The sequence below is a fragment of the Chelonia mydas genome, chromosome 10 (assembly GCF_015237465.2).
Source record: "Chelonia mydas isolate rCheMyd1 chromosome 10, rCheMyd1.pri.v2, whole genome shotgun sequence".
NCBI lineage: Eukaryota > Metazoa > Chordata > Testudines > Cheloniidae > Chelonia > Chelonia mydas.
In genome coordinates, this window is record NC_051250.2 from 466,270 (window position 1) to 484,107 (window position 17,838).

General features: G+C 49.2%; 1 protein-coding gene across 4 annotated transcripts; it reads right to left on the reverse strand.

The window, feature by feature from the left end:
• Positions 1-218: 218 nt before the first annotated feature.
• LOC102948367 (interleukin-9 receptor) lies at positions 219-16,776 on the reverse strand. 4 transcript variants are annotated; one of them, XM_037911497.2, is made up of 9 exons: positions 15,984-16,776; positions 9,621-9,710; positions 9,101-9,209; positions 8,507-8,700; positions 7,542-7,678; positions 6,212-6,393; positions 5,600-5,716; positions 2,790-2,874; positions 219-1,570 (listed from the first exon to the last, which is right to left on the reverse strand). In XM_037911497.2, exons 2-9 carry the CDS (start codon positions 9,697-9,699, stop codon positions 1,043-1,045), a joined length of 1,431 nt encoding a protein of 476 aa, XP_037767425.1. In that variant the 5' UTR covers positions 9,700-9,710; positions 15,984-16,776; the 3' UTR covers positions 219-1,042. The 4 variants fall into 4 exon arrangements, with proteins under 4 accessions (XP_037767425.1, XP_037767424.1, XP_043380055.1 ...); XM_037911496.2 differs by having other exon boundaries at positions 9,101-9,212; positions 15,984-16,775; XM_043524120.1 differs by lacking the exon at positions 15,984-16,776 and adding an exon at positions 15,011-15,442.
• Positions 16,777-17,838: the final 1,062 nt, after the last annotated feature.

Here is a 17,838-nt window from a genome sequence, read left to right on the forward strand (position 1 = left end):
CAGAAAAGGCACCAAGGAGTAAATGGGCCTTGGAGTCTGGATTTCCAGGGCTGCAAAATGAAGGTCTCCCAAAGCAGAATCCTTGTTTAGCAGCAGTGCCTGGTTAATGGGATTACCTAAGAAAAGCCTGAGACCCATTGTTTGGGGTGTGATTCCACCCTCCCCAGATGGTGAATCAGCCCAGTGCTCATAGTGTGTTTTGAAATAATCTTTTCAAGTCATAAGCAAGGCACTGGGTTTAATGTAAGCTAGAAAGTTACCAGGCTCGTAAACAGCAAAACACAGTATATAAAGACATTAAAGTATTGGACCTAGGCATGCCTGTGAACTCAGGTGCAGTTTAAAAAGGAGCAGAAATGCAGCATCTCACTAGTGTCCATCACTGGAAGAGCATTGTTTTTTTCAACAAGCATCGTACATGGTTCTAAGAGCGACACCATATTTGAAATGTGTGTAAGCCTGGTGCAGGGTTTGCTGTTAGTGTCTGACTTCACCCTGATCTCAGCACAGCAGGAGCTCTGTCTGGGGTAGAGAATATGAAGCCACTGGGCGGTTGATTAGTAAGAGCTGCAGTTAGGGAGGTGCTTTGGGGGCAGTGCAGCGCTGCTCTGCCCCAGGGAGGCACAAAGGGAGGGTGTGCCTTCTGCTACATCCCTCCAGAGGGTGCATGAGGAGTTCTGCTACCAGTCAGCTCCATGGCTGGTGTGGGGGAAAGACATGGTGCGGCCTCTCTTGGGGAGCCTAGCATGTTGCTAGGTTGGCACAGACCTGGCTCACCTGGTCACAGAAACCGTGATTGTGCTCAGCCCCTGCACTGAGGGGGGCAGCAAGGGAAGGGGGCTGCTTGTGCCTGCCCTCTTTGGGCCAACTGTGCAGGGACTGGACATAACTTGCTTTTAAGAAAGGATCTCCAGATCTGGCCCAAAGTTTAATGGAGCCTGTAACTGCACAAGGGGTTCAGATGGGCCAGCTGGTGGATGTGGCAGACCTGGTGACTTGTATCTGCAGCAGCTTTCAGCGAGAGTCTGTCATTCCCATCATTCTAATGCTTGACCTGACCATCCTCCTCGGTGAGCTGTAGCAGTTCAGCAGGAATTGGACCACCTGCGCAGTAACTGCCACACAAGGTGCAATAGTCATTACTACAGAAGGACAAACTTTCCAGCTCCAGAGACTCCTGTGGCATAAAGAAGTCACCCTGACCGTCCCGTAAATATGGGGGATGGTTCCCACTCATGTCTGGGCTGCCAAGGTTGGTTTCGCTTCTTTCAGAGAAGTCCAGGGCACCTGCGTCATCGGCGTGGTTTTGTAGGAACAATGATGGCAGCCTGGCTTCCACCTCTTCCACACTCACATACCTGCTCTGGACGTACTGCGTGTCGGGCCTGGAGGCAGGGCCACAAGGGTCCTCCTGAGGAATGATTTTGGTCTTTGCCAGTGACTTGAAGGAGAGCTGGGAAATGACATCATGAGCACTTAGACCAGAAACTCCATCCATAGTCACTTTGCCTGGCCTGTTAGCGTCATCTCTTCTGAGCTGGCCACATGTCTCATTAGGTCCAATCCAGTCCTGAAGCAAGGAATAGTAAATACTGTTTAGTGGGGAGAGGCAGAATTTGCAAAGGAATTCTTGAACTATTGCTTTCCATGGGCTTTGGCAGTGCAGACCAGGGGCTGGATTCAGTTCTATATCAGTGCAACTCCACTGCGTGAACCCCAAATAATGGAGTGGAGAATAAGGCCCCTGCTTTCTCTGATGGAAGTTTTGATGACCTTCAAGCTTTCATTCCTCAGCCAGACCCTGAGCAGCCTCTGCTATCTTGGCTCCCTGGGGGACAGGGAGCAGCATCTCCAGTTGGTATGTGGAAAGGGAAGCAGGGAGGGGATAAGGAAAAAGGCAACTGCATTACTGAGGCGGGAAATGCTCCCAGGCTTTGATTTTGCACTTGCCAGGCACTGGATCCTATTGCAACTTTCGGCAGTCAGAGTAAGTGCTAATTTACCCAGAGGGCCTCAATGTAGGGGGACAAGGGACTTGACATCCTATGGGGTAGCAACAAGGCTCACCCAAAACCAGCCAGCCCCCAGCACAGGCAGGGATGAAGAGAGAATGGAGGAAGGAGACAAGGCTGATGCTGGCCCAGGGTAGGGTGACCAGACAGCAAGTGTGAAAAATCAGGACGGGGGTGGGGGGTAATAGGAATCTATATAAGAAAAAGACCCCTAAATCGGGACCGTCCCTATTAAAAATTGGGACTTCTGGTAACCCTAGCCCAGGGGAACTGATTTCAGGTAAAAGGAAAAGGATTCTGTACTTCTGACGATAAAGGGGCAGCGACCCTCCCTGCTGACGCCCCCTCAGTGCATGGGGTAGGAGCAGCTGGATTTAACAGGACAGTGTGGGTGGGCTGTCCCCGGATAGTCTGGTCTGACTGATTCTCCTGCAGTTCTTTGGCTAGGCAAGGAAGAGCCTGACAGCAGCAGTTGTGGAATGTCCAGTGGGGATTGGGCAAGTCCGATGGTGGTGGTATAAAGGAAGGGAGGCAGTGACTGGAAGATGCTCAGGATGGGAGGGCTTCGTTCCTAGATGGAGAGGAGGTTGGTGATGGAGCAGGAGGAAAATGGAGGCAGGTGTTTGAGTGGAGAATGAGGAACTTCCAGTCAGACTAAAGCCCTGTGTCGGAATGGGCCTGGTGAGGCCAGTTAGTGGAAGCAGTGATGAGAACCCACAAGCCACCTTCCCACATTGAGGGGAAGGATCATGAAGAAGAAAGAGAATTTGCTGTTACCTTAAAATTCCCATTGTGCAAGGTGTAGAGAGGCTGGAAGAAAGCAGCTGGGGTGGGAACGTTCAGGCAGAAGATGTTCTTTGCCCTGTGGAAAAAGAATGACACTGCTATCAAATCTAGATAAATGTTCCACCTTCTATTGCAACCCGCAGCACACTGCGAAAGATTAAACCAAAACACTTAACTTTCTTCTGGAAAGACTCCAGGAAAGGCCCATTTCATATGGCTCCTGCCATCTGTCTGTGCATGGCTACACAGCTATGTGTGTGCATTTAATATCAACAGTGCAGTCTATCTGGAGACAACTGTAGTCCAGATGGATAAAATGTATGTTTGCAAGTCCTCAATGCAGACTCCTTCGAGGTTTCTGAGTCTTAATATATGTTGCAGTGTAACAGTATTAGAGAATTGTCTGAACTGTTCCCCTTTGTATGAATTCAGCTGGCAGGGCATTTTACAGCAACTGTTTGATCTAAATCACCTCAGAACATTTCCAGGAATGAAGCATCTTACAGAAGTACTTGTCTTATTAAATTTAGAGTGCATAATCCTGCACTATTCCTTGTGCCATCTGAAAAGCCTTTTTTTAAAGACTGGGGTTTAGGAGGTCTTCCTAGTGGTCACAGCTGTGCTGAGGTCCGCCCACCCAGGATGGGAGTCATCAGGCCGGAGTTGGAGGAATTACCATAGAATCATAGAATATCAGGGTTGGAAAGGACCTCAGGAGGTCATCTAGTCCAACCCCCTGCTCAAAGGAGGACCGATCCCCAATTAAATCATCCCAGCCAGGGCTTTGTCAAGCCTGACCTTAAAAACTTCTAAGGAAGGAGATTCCACCACCTCCCTAGGTAACGCATTCCAGTGTTTCACCACCCTCCTAGTGAAAAAGTTTTTCCTAATATCCAACCTAAACCTCCCCTACTGCAACTTGAGACCATTACTCCTTGTTCTGTCATCTGCTACCACTGAGAACAGTCTAGAGCCATCCTCTTTGGAACCCCCTTTCAGGTAGTTGAAAGCAGCTATCAAATCCCCCCTCATTCTTCTCTTCCGTAGACTAAACAATCCCCAGTTCCCTCAGCCTCTCCTCATAAGTCATGTGTTCCAGTCCCCTAATCATTTTTGTTGCCCTCCACTGGACTCTTTCCAATTTTTCCACATCCTTCTTGTAGTGTGGGGCCCAAAACGGGACACAGTACTCCAGATGAGGCCTCACCAGTGTTGAATAGAGGGGAACGATCACGTCCCTCCATCTGCTGGCAATGCCCCTACATACATCCCAAAATACCACTGGCCTTCTTGGCAACAAGGGCACACTGTTGACTCATAGCCAGCTTCTTGTCCACTGTAACCCCTAGGTCCTTTTCCGCAGAACTGCTGCCTAGCCATTCGGTCCCTAGTCTGTAACGGTGCATTGGATTCTTCCGTCCTAAGTGCAGGACTCTACACTTGTCCTTGTTGAACCTCATCAGATTTCTTTTGGCCCAATCCTCCAATTTGTCTAGGTCCCTCTGTATCCTGTCCCTACCCTCCAGCATATCTACCTCTCCTCCCAGTTTAGTGTCATCTGCAGACTTGCTGAGGGTGCAATTCACACCATCCTCCAGATCATTTATGAAGATATTGAACAAAACCGGCCCCAGGACCGACCCTTAGGGCACTCCACTTGATACCGGCTGCCAAGGGCAAGGCCAGGTATCAAGGGCAGGCCCCGTAAAAGAGAGTCGGGACCAGAGTCAGGCAGGGGTCAAAGGTCAGAGGAAGTACCGGGTTAGAATGGGGGCGGGAATCAAGATCAGAGTCAGACTGGACTCAGAGACCAGAAGATGAGGCAAAGTCTGGCATTGCAGCAAGCCAAAGTCTGTGTGGCTGCCCAGACAAATTCCTGGGAAAAACCCTGGGGTTAAGTAGGTGCACTTGGCCAATCAGAGGGCAGCAGAGTACTGTCTCTCTAGGTCTCATGGGCGATATTTCCTGTGGCACCTGCTCTCCACAGTGCTCCCTTGCTGTGCCTCTAAAGGGCCTTCTGGTGGCACTGTGGGAATAGCAGCTGCCCCAGGTTCTTTAGACCTAAATTCTAGTGCTTGGGTCCTTACACCATTCCCCATGGCTACTAACCCAGGCCAGATTCAACCCTGCATTCCAGCACCTTCATGCAACTCTGGACATTGCCCAGGTAGATCCCCCGTCCCTACATAGAGCTCCATCTTAGAGCTCCATCTCAGAGCTCCCATGTGTTGGGCCATGACAGCTGGAGGTTTGAGCCATTTTTTCCCTTTTACCTCATGGTCCTTTGCTCTGCTCAGAACTTAAGAAACACAGAAACTTAGTCACAGGGGCACTTCACACACTGGCTAGTGTAGTTCCCGTTGGCAGGAGTCCAGCCAGGGAAGATCTAAATGTAGATGGCAGATTGATCATCAATAGCCAATGCTCCATACTAGTCACCCTTATTTTACATCTAGGCAAATTGGCACAAAGTTTAAAAAAATTCTTTTAACTGTAAATACTCTGCATAGTCTCAGCTATGCTCCTTGATTGAGTTTAGGATCCCAGAAGTGCACCCTGCGCCCTCTACTCTGAGTATTGGTTCGCTAACTATTGCAAGCACGTGGAGACAGCATGTTCAGGAATGTTTGCAGAGCACGTTCCTCTGAGCCCATGACATTCGAAGACCTGACTCTGGTGCAGAGGCAAGAAGCAGCCCAGATGTGTGGACACATGATATACACACTCATTAAACTTTAAAACTAGAAACTACATTAAACTAGAAAAGGCAGCCAGGGCTTGTGCCAAGGACAATAATGTACCTTGAGGAAAGCTTGAAGTTCAAAATTATGTAGAGTATGACACCAAGACATAGAGGAATGAACAAAATCTGTATCATGCTTCTGTGAAAGAACTTTTTGGGTACCTGTGAAAAACCTATAAAAAGAATTATTCCATTAACAGAATCAACTCACAAAATGACCATATAAAGAGTATCAGAGGGGTCGCCGTGTTAGTCTGGATCTGTAAAAGCGGCAAAGAGTCCTCTGGCACCTTATAGACTAACAGCCGTATTGAAACATGAGCTTCTGTGGGTGAATACCCCCTTCGTCGGATATCCGAAGGGGGTATTCACCCACAAAAGCTCATGTTCCAATACGGCTGTTAGTCTATAAGGTGCCACAGGACTCTTTGCCGCTTTTTCATATAAAGAGTGGAATTCTATCCAAATTCTTAAACAAACAAGCAAGCTATTAAAATCTTGAAAGAAAGTGACTTGACTTTAAAAGGCTGGAAGACATTGTTCTTGATCCATGAACCTGCTGCTGACAGCCCCTCCATTTCCCAGTGTGTCTCTTTCTCTCTCTGTTTTATAAAGTGACTTTAGGGCTCATATGAAACAAAATGGAACAAAACAATGTTCTTTGCACCTGGGGGGGGCTGCTCTTTGAAATTCAGTTGTCTGGCTCCACTCACTCCACTGACTTTTATAACCTTCCTCTGCTTGGGAAGTTTTGCAGCGAACTCTCGCAGTATAAATGATGCCTGCTTCAAACTCCATGGCCTCGATTTCTACCTTTGTCACTGAGTTGAACAGCTGTTTGTGCTGTGCCTGCTGAAAATTATTAAGAAATAACTCTTATTAGCAACACACAATAAAGGGCTGGTACTCTGAACAATTTGACAGCTCCCCAATCCTGACTCTACATTCTTAGATGCTAATCCAGGGGTGGGCAAACTATGGCCCGGTAGGCTGCATCCGGCCCTTCAGACATTTTAATCTGGCCCTCGAGCAGGGTTGGGGGCTTGCCCTGCTCTGCGTGTGCCGTGGCTCCCGGAAGCAGTGGCATGTCCTCCCTCCGGCTCCTACGCTTAGGGGCAGCCAGGGGGCTCCACACATTGCCTCTGCCCCAAGCGCCACCCCCATAGCTCCCATTGGCTGGGAACCACAGCCAATGGGCGCTGCAGGGGCAGTGCCTGTGGACAGGGCAACATGCAGACCCACCTGGCCATGCCTCTGTGTAGGAGCCGGAGGGGGGACATGCCACTGATTTTACTGAACCTGCCAGACAAGAATGGACTTTGGGGACAGACAGTGTCAAATGATTTGCCTTGGGAATCTCTAGGAGGAGCTGAATGCAAATTTCTCGCCTCTGGCTGCACCTTAAGAAGGGTGATCACCTGTTCCTGAAGTTTCAGGATCAGTGGCCCAAGCTGTATAAATGAAGGACAGACCCATTCATGGGGAGGCTAGTTCTGTGCTAAAGCTGTTGTGACCTTGTAACAACAGAAAAACCCCTTGGTGGGGCTGGAAGGACAGGCTCTTACCAGAGCCCTTCTTGAGTTGGGGGTGGAGGGCGGTGATCTCTGGTAAGCATTTTAGCGTGCATATAGGTTCTTTGATCGTTTTAATATGTTTTCTCTGTAATGCTTTTACCTGAAGAATAAATGTGCTTGCTTTGTAAGGGCTGTGGGCAATTACAGGAGAAAAAGCAAAGTGTAGATGCTGGTTTGTTTAGGCAGAATGGCTTACTGGGAGTATCACAGTGCTAGCAGGGAACAATGCAGACTCACTGGAAAACCCCTGGTCAGTAGGGAGTGAGACACAGGTCTCTGCCCAAGAGAGGTGATGGCTAAGGAGCTGGCAGCCTAGACTGGGTGTCCTTGGTGGACCACGGAGGGGGAACACAAGTGCAGTTGCTCTGAACTGTGGTAGCAGGCATCTGTGCATGGCTCATCCAGGCTGAGAGCAGGTATAGTTACCTCCCAGGATGTGTTGTGTTCCTTATACTCCAATTCATACTGAAGAATATTCTCTAGACTCCATGGCACACTCCACCAGAGCTGGCACTTACTGGCACTGATGTTGCTCTGCAGGTTGAAGGGGGGATCACACTTAACTGGAAACAGAGAGAGGAATTATTCCAAACGCTTGGCTTTGGGAGACCTGCAGAACACAGAGCACAGTCCTAGGCTGCTCACAGCTAGGGACCATCCCATGATCCTGGGGTCAGCAGGAGAACAAATAAGCCCCCAGTGCAAGTTAAAGCAGCCACAGGGCTTCTGTAATGTAACACCAACTATAACAGTCCCTGAGGGACTGCTATGCCAGTGAGGGATCACAAAGCAGATTATGCTCTAGCCCTCCCTACCATGAACACGCACGGATGTGCTCTGTGCTGGGGACAGAGACCAGAGGGGCTGCTGCAAAATGGGTTTCCTTCCAACTGGGAAAATCCTCTTTATCCCCTTTAGGGAGCTTTCAGACCCCTCTGTGACACTGTGCATTGTGAAGTGGTCTTAGTGGGGCTGAGAATCAGGCCCATCGTTCACATTTCCCAAGGCTCCCCAGTCCTTCCTCTATCCCAGCAAACAGTGCAGCTGTCAGCAGGGGGAGCCCCCAGGGCTCAAACTGCAGTGATGGCTTGATGGATGTTGCCCAAGGCAGATAGCAAAGCAAGGGAGGATGGTGGCAGAATGACCCCTAAGGATGGGCTGGGGTGCATGTGGAAGAATGAGACCCAGAGAGAGTCCTGAGGGGCATGACGGGCTGCCCCCATATATAACATGTACAGGCCATGCTGCCCAAGGGTGGGGGTTCTGCATCCCCATCAGTCTCACTTGCTGCCACTGAAGTCTTGCTCTTCAATGAACTTCACAGGCCAAACACTCTCATTCCAAAGGGATCAGCTGGCCCCCGTCCCATAGCTGCAATGGGTGGTACTCACTGTTCAGACTGGGTTCATATTCCGGGAAAGCAACGTACGTGCGATTCCTCCCAGAGAAACCACCTTGTAGCGAGATGCTGTAATTGTCCTGCTGCGTGAACCTCTCCGCCGTGTTAATTGTGCAGTGATGCTGGCTGTGCAGCTCATCTCTGGCAGTCAGTGTGCAGCTGTAATTCTCATCCAGCGTGATGGCGCTAGAATAACCAAGGGGCTGAAAGTTTGTCTTATGCTGGAGAGAGTAATGGGTTTAGTTACTTTAAGAGTTCAGCCTTAGTAATTTGTGGCAGTGCCAGTCACCACACGGAGGAGTCACTTTGCACAGGGCTCATAGAACTGGGGTCTTCCCAGTGTGTAAATGCAAAGAAATGCAGTCCTGGGCTCCAGCAAGTGCCTTAAGTGTCTGCCCTGAAAAGGGACGGCAGGTGAAAGCCAAGCCAACAAGCGAGGAGGTGGAGGATACCAATAGGATTTGGCTGTTGGGGAGAGTTCAGGGCCAAGGAATCCAGAGAGCCCTTCCTGCCCTGTTACTCTGCTTGCCCTCCTGCCTGACCCAGGGCCCCAGCATGGCAGACAGTGAGTAGGCATTGAACTTACTTTGTGAAATGCACGTGAAAGGGTCCATCCCCGACTCTCCCGTCTGTCTCCCATGTACAGTCTATTCGGTAGAGGTAGTTATTCAAGCAGCTCAGGTTGCCAGGAAATTCTGCTGAGGAAGGAGATCCGAGATTTTCGGAAATTAACTCCATTTGTTATTTAATGCCAACAGCCTCCCTTTGGGCCCCAAACCCTGATACATCAGCGATGCTGTGCACTAGCCTTGCCACTTATTACTGGGCCAGATCCAGCCTCCCCCACCACCCTGTTTAGCTGGCCCTTTATTGTATGAAATGAGACCGTAAACTCTTGGGGGCAGGGCGCGTGTGTGCAGTTTACCTGCTCTCTTAGCTGCCCAGCATATTGTTGGGGACGGGAAATAATAACAACTCCCTGATCCCTGGGCCCCATATTGCCCTCTGACTTGTTCAGTTCCTGGAGTGGGGGCGGGGGGGAGGAGAGAGAGAGCGCGCGTGAGAGAGAAACGGCATGAATGCCCCCAATCTCCTCTTCCCCTTACCTCTTCCTCCCCTTCTTCTGGAGAACACAATGGCAATAAAGCAGAGTTGGACGCACGCTCGCCAGATGTCCTTTCCCATTGTAAATGTGTCTGAAATACAAAGTATGTTAGGAGTAGAAAGGGCTTTGGGTGTCTCTATGGCAACATGCAGAGTGTGTCAATCATCTTTCCATGCTGGAGCTGAGACTGGCCCAACCCCTGCCCCTGAAGGGCATGGCATAGCCCCAGAACTGCTCTCCTCCCTGCGGCTAACATGCTGCGGCCAAAGGAATGGAGGGCACAGGCTGCACTGCAGGAATTACATGGCCTACGACATCTTCTCCAGCTCTAATTTCTATGATGCTTTTAATTCCTTCCTCCCCCCTCCTTCCTGGACTTCCCTCCATGTACAGCGATACCTGTAAAGAACCACGCACATTGTAGGTACTGGTCTGTCTTTAATGGTGGCTTTTCTTCTCTCGAGTGCCTAACAACTGTCTTCCCTCTCCCTCTTCTCATTTCTGCCTGTAACCACCCCAGCCTCTGTTGCTGCGAACATACTCACCTGAACCCTCCTTTGGCATCTTTAATGCCTCTTTCCTACTTGTCCCTTCTCTTAGCCATCTGAACCCCCATTCATCTCATCGGCCTGAGCTAATGTTTGCGGGACCTTGTCCTTCAGCTCAGTTGGTATTGGCCTGATCTGTGGTTACAGGTCTGAAGTCAGCAGTTGGAGGCATCTCACAGGACACCACTAACTCTCACAGAGTGGGTGTCACCCTGTCTTTGGAAACAAGCCCACTGTCTAGGGTGGCCCATGTGCTGCTCTAAGGGGGCAGAGAACCAGTCTGAAGACCAGAAGGTGTGCAGTAACCAGAGCGTTGGAGAAAGGGAGCATAAGGTGCAAAACTCAGCCAAACCCAAATTAATTAAAAAATTCAAATAGCTATTAAAGGACCCGTCATCAAGCAAACAGCTGAAGAGAGCTCAGCACCTGCCAGTGTACCTAAGAATCTCGCTTTTCTACACCTTTGCCTGCCTGCAGCTTCCCTTATCTTTAATGAAACACTGAAAATAAAACAACAGGCAGGCTCTAAGAAGTGGATCAGGCTTCATCCCCTGGGCAGAGAGAGGATGTCTCACTACCACCCTATATATTGCTGCAGATCTTATTATGAGCTGGGGCTGACGAGAGGAAATTCATAATTAACTGACATCAGCCGAGGGCGGCTAAGTAGGATTAAGTATCTCTTCCTTATCATTCTAATCAGGTGCTGACTGTCTGTGATAAATGCTGTAAGATTGACTAAATATGAAATACAGAAAGCTGCACGAATGCACACACACTCTGGCACATACATGTGCATACCTGAACACACACACCAACTGGCAAACACAGATCAGAATAATTAAGAGACCCATTTTTAGGTTACTGTCAGAAAACTTCTCAAGTCAGTTCTATAATGTATTAGCTGTATCAGATATCACAGGGTACATGGGGCTCACTTAAAAACCATGAGTTTTGCATTTAGCTATAATAAGGTCACACATCTAGAAATCAAGAATGTAGATCACACTTGGGGTGTGGGGCCTCTGTTCTGGAAGGCAGAGACTCAGAAATGGACTTGTGGTAAAGGCAAGTAACCAACTGACCTTGAACTCACAATGCAATGCTGTAGCTAAGACAACTAATGTAAACCTTGGATGGGTAATGTGGGGAATATTGAGCCAAAGTAGGGATGTGTTATAACCCCTGCATATGGCATTAGTGGAATACTGTGTCCAGTTCTGGTGTCCACGTTGCAAAAAGATTGTTAAAACATTGGAAAAGGTTCAGAAAAAGTTACAAGAATGTATGAGTCCTGGAAAACCTGCCTTGCAGCGAGAGACAAAGAAGATCAATCTATTTAGCTCATCCCAGAGAAGGCTGTGACCCAGGGATCGCTTGGTGTCAACTGGCAGTGGGGTGCATAGGGTTGAGGGGATCCTGTGGGTCTGGTATCTAAATACTAGTTCACCAAAGAGCGTCATGCAAGGTCTCTACTGAAAGCCTGGTCCTCATCATCATTGTGAAATGTATGTATGGATAATATGGAAGGAGTTATGTATATAGACTGCAAGTTATGTTCTTCAGGTCTGTGACTGGAGGTTGGTCACCAAAAGGTGCTCAACAAGATTCTTTCAGGCAAAAGCTACTTGTAAACCGAGTATTGTACAGGTCACACTGGCCACCCAGTTACAGTCTGAGCTGATTGCTAACAAGGGATTGTGAAATCTTCCAGGGAGGGCATTTATAGGAAGAAATAAACCAGCAGGAGGACATCCTTTTTGCGAGTGAAGACAATGGATCTTTGGACCTATAGCTGGGGGATAAGGGAGGGGTTAGTGCAGGGTACACCCAGTTACACTTCCAAGCAGATAAGCTTGTCTTATCAACAGAAGATCACAGCTGGTTAGGTTGTTTGATGCTGGGAAAGAAACTTGGGGCAAGCTAACCTTTATGAGACAGCGGAATGTCTTGTTAGTTAAGTTTAAGCGTTAGAGTGTTATGATTTTATGTGTCACCATTTGTTTCCCTTAATTCTATTTGCTTCTTCTCAATTTTTGTTCTTTGTTAAATAAATGTCTTGTTTTTCCTCTGTAACCCCAGCTAAATGCTGTGCACCGAGTGGAGCGGTGAGCCTGCAGTGTAACTGGTAAGTTGGCGTGTGCTATTCCTTGGGAGTAGCAGATCTGTGAATTCTGGGTGTCCAGTGGCAAAGATGCTCGGCATCCGCAGGGACTGGTGTGTGCCTATTACTAACCTGCCCAGAGAGCGGGGCCTGTGAAGGCCTGGCCATGTTGGTGCTGCCAGAGGCTGGCAGAGTCGGGGAGCGCATGAGGTGCAGATTTTTTACGGTGAGGGGAATTAGCCACTGGAACAGCTCACCTAGGGCTGAGGGAGATTCTCCAGCCTTCTAAATTTGTGAATCAAGACTGGACGTCTTGGTAAACAAGCCTCTATCACTCAAACAGAAGTTATGGGCTGGATGAGGGACATGGGGGAGGGTCTGTGTTCTGTGCTATGCAGGCCGTCCGACTAGGATGACCAGATGTCCCGATATTTGGAGATTTCTCTTGTATAGGATCCAATTACACACCCCACGCTCTGTCCCAATATGTCACCCTAGGTCAGACTAGATTATCACAGTGGGCCCTTCTGGCCTTTAAACCTGCAGTATCCATCCCCACAAACTTTAAGCCCAAAGTGCCTTACAAGAGCCACTGCTTGCCTGGGTGGCCTCTTGGCTTCTTAGCTATTTCCCAAGACACCCTGTTTGAGAGGAAGGCAAATCGCAACTTTCTCCTTATTTCCTGAGAAAACATCTGGCTACAGAGTTAGGGCCATCATAATGGAGGTCAGTGGATTAGTGCCTGCTTATCCCAGTGGTGAATTTGGCCCCTCCTGGGTTAGCTTTCTACTTCCCTGGTATCTTAGGCCCAGAGTCTGAAAGTCTTTTCCATCCCCGAAATGTTCCTGCGCGAGCTGCTGTCTTCATGCCTGACTGGATTCGGCCAGTCTGTCTGTTATGAAGTGGTCAAGCCTGAAGAGGGATTGGTGTGCAGTGGGCTGTGTGCTGCCAGGTTCTCTGCAGGGTAACCCTGTAGGTCTTACTACATCACCAAGTAGTGCTGACCTCTCAGTTCATTGTGAACGCAGCACTGAGACATTGCTGCTGGTCTCTACAGCGGTCTCTGGGGCAGGCTGGCACCCCAAACACAAACTGAAGCCCAGCAGAGGTTTTCCTGCCTCACTCGTGTTCTATTTTTGTGGGGGCTGCTCAGTCCCAGCAGGAGGACTTGCCAAGCTACCATGGCAGGTTATGTTGGTGGCATTTTCAGCCTGACCGCCGGGGAGACGTCCTGGCCATCCCATGGGAAGGCTCCTGGTCTGATAAGCTTCCCCGCCCGTTCGGCAGACCCAGGCAGCATGGGAGTTACTCACACCCTTCCACGCCAGCCAGCTCCTCTGGGAATCTCAGAGGAGCCATCAAGAGGGGCCCTAGTGAGGAAGTGTGAAGGCAACATAACCCCCTGCAACTGTCCAGCAACGTCAGTCAGCAAGGACAGGGGCATCTAAAAATCACAGGCTTCCTGATGAAATGCTAAGCTTCCAGCACTCCCGTCACTGCATTCCACCCAGGGACGTGCTCTTCGTGGCACTGGCAGTTTGACCCAGAGCAGCAGGAAAACAAGAGGCAAGCAGCAGCCAATCAGAAACCAAAGACAGCCAGTCAAAATGCATCAACACCACAACTGGGCAGCGAGTGGAAGCACAAACACCACTGTGACATCCAGCTCTGTGCAAGAGCGCTGAGGATAAGGGCAGAGCATGGCTGTGGGACAGGGCAGCTGGGACACATGGCCACTGCATGACAAGGCAGCTCAGCTGATTTTCAGTATGGCAAAGGTCACTTCTGCAATGGCACCAACCTCTGGGTGACTGGCAAGAAATCCCCATGGGATTTGCCCGTTATCAGGGGCGAGGGGAGAAATCACACCCTGAGGAAGACAAGGCTGTGTTGATTAGAGCCGCAGGCTTCCTGCCAGGCACTGGACATTGCAAAAGAGCAGAAGGATGATGATACTTTGCAATGTTTGGGTGAGGATCTTAGAAGTGCTAAAGGCCCCTTTGCTGCACACAGGGATATTGTGTGCGGAGTCTAGGGACTTGCAGACTGGCAATATCAAATATCTGTTTAGGGGAGAGTACTGGGAGCCAGGACTCCTGGGTTCTATTCCCAGCTAGGGCACTGAGGGTATGTTTGCACAGCCTGCGGAAGGCACCTCCCAGCCTCGGTCAACAGACTCAGGTTAGGAGGGCTCGCTCTAGCGCTCTAAAAAGAGCAGTGTAGACGGCACTTTGAAGTTGTGGCTTGGGCTGGAGCCTGGGCTCTGTAGCCAAGAGAGCGGGGCAGAGATGCTGGAATGAAGGATGCTGGGGAGGCTGCCGCACCCCCTGGCTTGAAGTGGATTCCATTCTATCCAGGGTTATCAATGGCTCTCAGCCCCCCCCCACTGTACTCACTGGAGCAGGGTGGGCTTCAAGGCCCGAGCTCTTGCCCCAGCCACACTTCAAAGCACGATCTATACAGCTGTTTTTAGAGCGCTAGTGTGAGCCGTAGTAGCCCCAGTCTGCCAGCCTGCTGGGAGGCTCCTTCTGCGGGCAGTGTGGCCATGCTCTGACTGTTTACTATCAGTGTTATTTCTCCCCATTATAATTCCCGCACACGGGCCATTGTGTTCCTCTCTAACTTGGGGGAGTTGCATCTGCAAAGTGAGGCCACTGGAGTCGCTGCGCTATTCTCAGGGCTATGCTCTGTACTCGCACCATGAGTGGAATCCAGTGAGAGCAGGCAGGGGGGACTCACCAGGTCATTGAACGCTCTGATTCCTTTAACACCCAGCTGTAAATGGGTCACTCCTCCCTGCGCAGAACCTTCTGATCCTCTCTAAGCTTCTTCAAGATGCACCAGCAACAGGCATTTCAGTGCTGAACAGCAGCGGAAGGGAGAGGAACATTGATCCGTAGGCACAGCAGAGCTGGCACTCAGCTATAATTAAGAGCTGGGGCCAACTCACTCTTGGCATTTCCCTCATTCAGGAAAATACATGTCACAATCAGTTGACAAGCAGAAGTATATAAATAATATGCACACACACATAAAGGGTGAGAATGTGCAGAGGGGGAGGAGAAAGGGAAAAGTAATAGAGATTTCTCATATCCACAGAGTAACAAACCCTCCAAAATGATTAGTCTGTTCCTCTCGTTAACCTCAGAGGGACATTTTCCCAGAACTTGATGCATGTGACAGCTGCCTACAGTAAATCTGCCAGCCCTAAACCCTGGAGGCTGTGAAAAGCCTTTTTTCACTGGTGAAAAGCATAGTGCAATAATAACACAAAGCAATTACACACCATGTTCTGCAGATGGGTATCTATACGGAATCTAGCTCACGGATAGCTGTAGCTAGTCATTCATTAATCTGCCTTAATTTTCCTCAGCTGGTTTTCTCTAGAAATGTGCTGTTAGGGGTGAGGTCTCCTTCCAGCGTAGCCCCAACCCTGGGTGTAGCATAAGCTCAAACTCTTCCTCACTGGGCAGTTTGTTGCCAATAGAAGGTCAATAGAGAGTGCAATGTGCTACAAACTACAGCTTTGTGCTCTGGGAGCTAGTGGAACAAAATTGCAGAGATGATCTGGATCATTACAGATTTATAGTACAAGAAACACTATAAAGCTGAACACCTAGTATTATTTATTATTGGTTAACATCTTAGTTCAATCATTTCTCCTAGCACTAGCCAGCAAAATACAAAGCATAGCAATAGCTTGTCTCCTTACCAGCGCAAATTAAACTTCAATTTTCATGCCTCCTCTGTTTCTTGATAGTTTAGAGTGTGTGGTTTGTTCACCAAGCAGCAACAGTTCTGGTACATAAAGCAGAGTTCACTGTGCCTTGTTTTAAAGCTAGTCTCAATAACCAATGGCAAGTTTCTCTGAGATGATCAGGCTGATATGAAGTAGCCACATCTGCAATTACTCATTAGTGAGGGAGCAATTGCTGAATTTACGTTAAGGGGTTAACTTTACTGAGACTGAACTATTTGCTGAATGACTTAAAATACCTTCTTAGAGTTTTTTAAAAAAAATGAGTACAAGAACTTTTTATAAGTGACCTAAAAACACTTCCTAGCCCTGCCTGAGTGTGAGCGGCGAGACTGCTGTCGTCCTCATGCCCCAGGCTCAGATACATTTGTACGCCATGAGCACTGAAGCGTATGGACCAGGACCTATCTTATTCTGTGCTCTGTAAGGTACCAAACAAAGTCTGGGCACTGCATAAATAATAAGTATCCAGCCCAACACTGAACTCTGGCTTATTGAGGGTTTCCCTTGTCTGAGACCTAGAAAAGCAGTCAAGAACTTGATCATGGCTTGGTAGAAGTAGCTTTACTCTTAGCTTTGCTACCTGCACAGTCATTTACACAGTGGTGTCTGAGATGCATCACAGCAGCCAGAGGAGAGCCAGAGAGAGAGAGAGATTAAAGCCAGAGAAGCAAGGCTTGGCATGACAATAATCTGTTTGGGCGGCGTTAACTTCAGAAGGGTGAGACAGGCAGGGAGTGTGCGTGTGTGAAGTTGGGAATACTAGAGATGGGAGCACTGCATGTAGCAGTGGGCTCCTCAGTGTTGCTCTGTGTGTGCACCCTACACAGAGCTTTAGGGTGGGATTTCCCAACATGCTCAGCACTGGCCTAGCTCTGCTCCCATTGATGTCACTTGTAAAACTCTCATTGCTGCTAATGGGGGAGTGAAGCCACCATCACGTGCCTTGGGAAATGCCACCCTCATGCTCATTGTGCAGGTTTGCTTTCTAAACATGAACTCTCCAAATCAGACAATGAAAAACCAGAGCGCCTCTGAAATGGGAACTATTTCTTAAAGGTTCACCCTGAGACAAATGTAGCCAGCTGAACTCAGAGCAGGAGGCCCAGAGAGCTTCATAAAGTGGTTACTGTGAAACTGGACATATTTTGTTTCCTCTGCTGGCGAAGGGACTTGGGACCCTACATTCAGGGCCTTTCCCCATCACTGTGGCTTGTGAATCACTCTGGAGGTGTTGGGGTCCATGTAAGGCCAAGAGCTCTGATGACTAAGCCAACATGCAGCTGAGAAGGAAGCACCAGCACCTGGGAGCTCTGCAGCCAGCTCGTAAAAGACTGACCCTCCCTCCCCAGTTTCATTTGATATTCATGTTAGAAAACATGGGGCCATTCTCCAAATGGGAATTTAGCTGTGGAGCAGTTTAGCCTCTGCTGTGACCACAGGCTGTCTTGGTCTCGCTGTGCTGCTGCTCTGCCTTCACTAGGGCACACCCAGGGAGTTAGCCCAGTCCCGCACTGTGTGTCCTCTACAAGGGAATGTTGCTGCTTTTTAACCACATGTACCCCAAAACACTTCGCAGACCGTACTGAACCAACTGTGCAAACTGGAGCTCAGTGCAATCCCCGGCTAGAGTGGAACATGTCAGCTCCTTCCCAGACCACACCAGGTCAGGCAGAAGACTCCTGTTTCCAATTGAAACAACAGGGGGAGAGCAGGAAGGCCAGATGCAATTTGGCCAAGAGACTGGGACCACACCCTTATTTTTGTGTTCCATGATGATGGGAAGCCAGCACTCCCTAGCACCGCACTG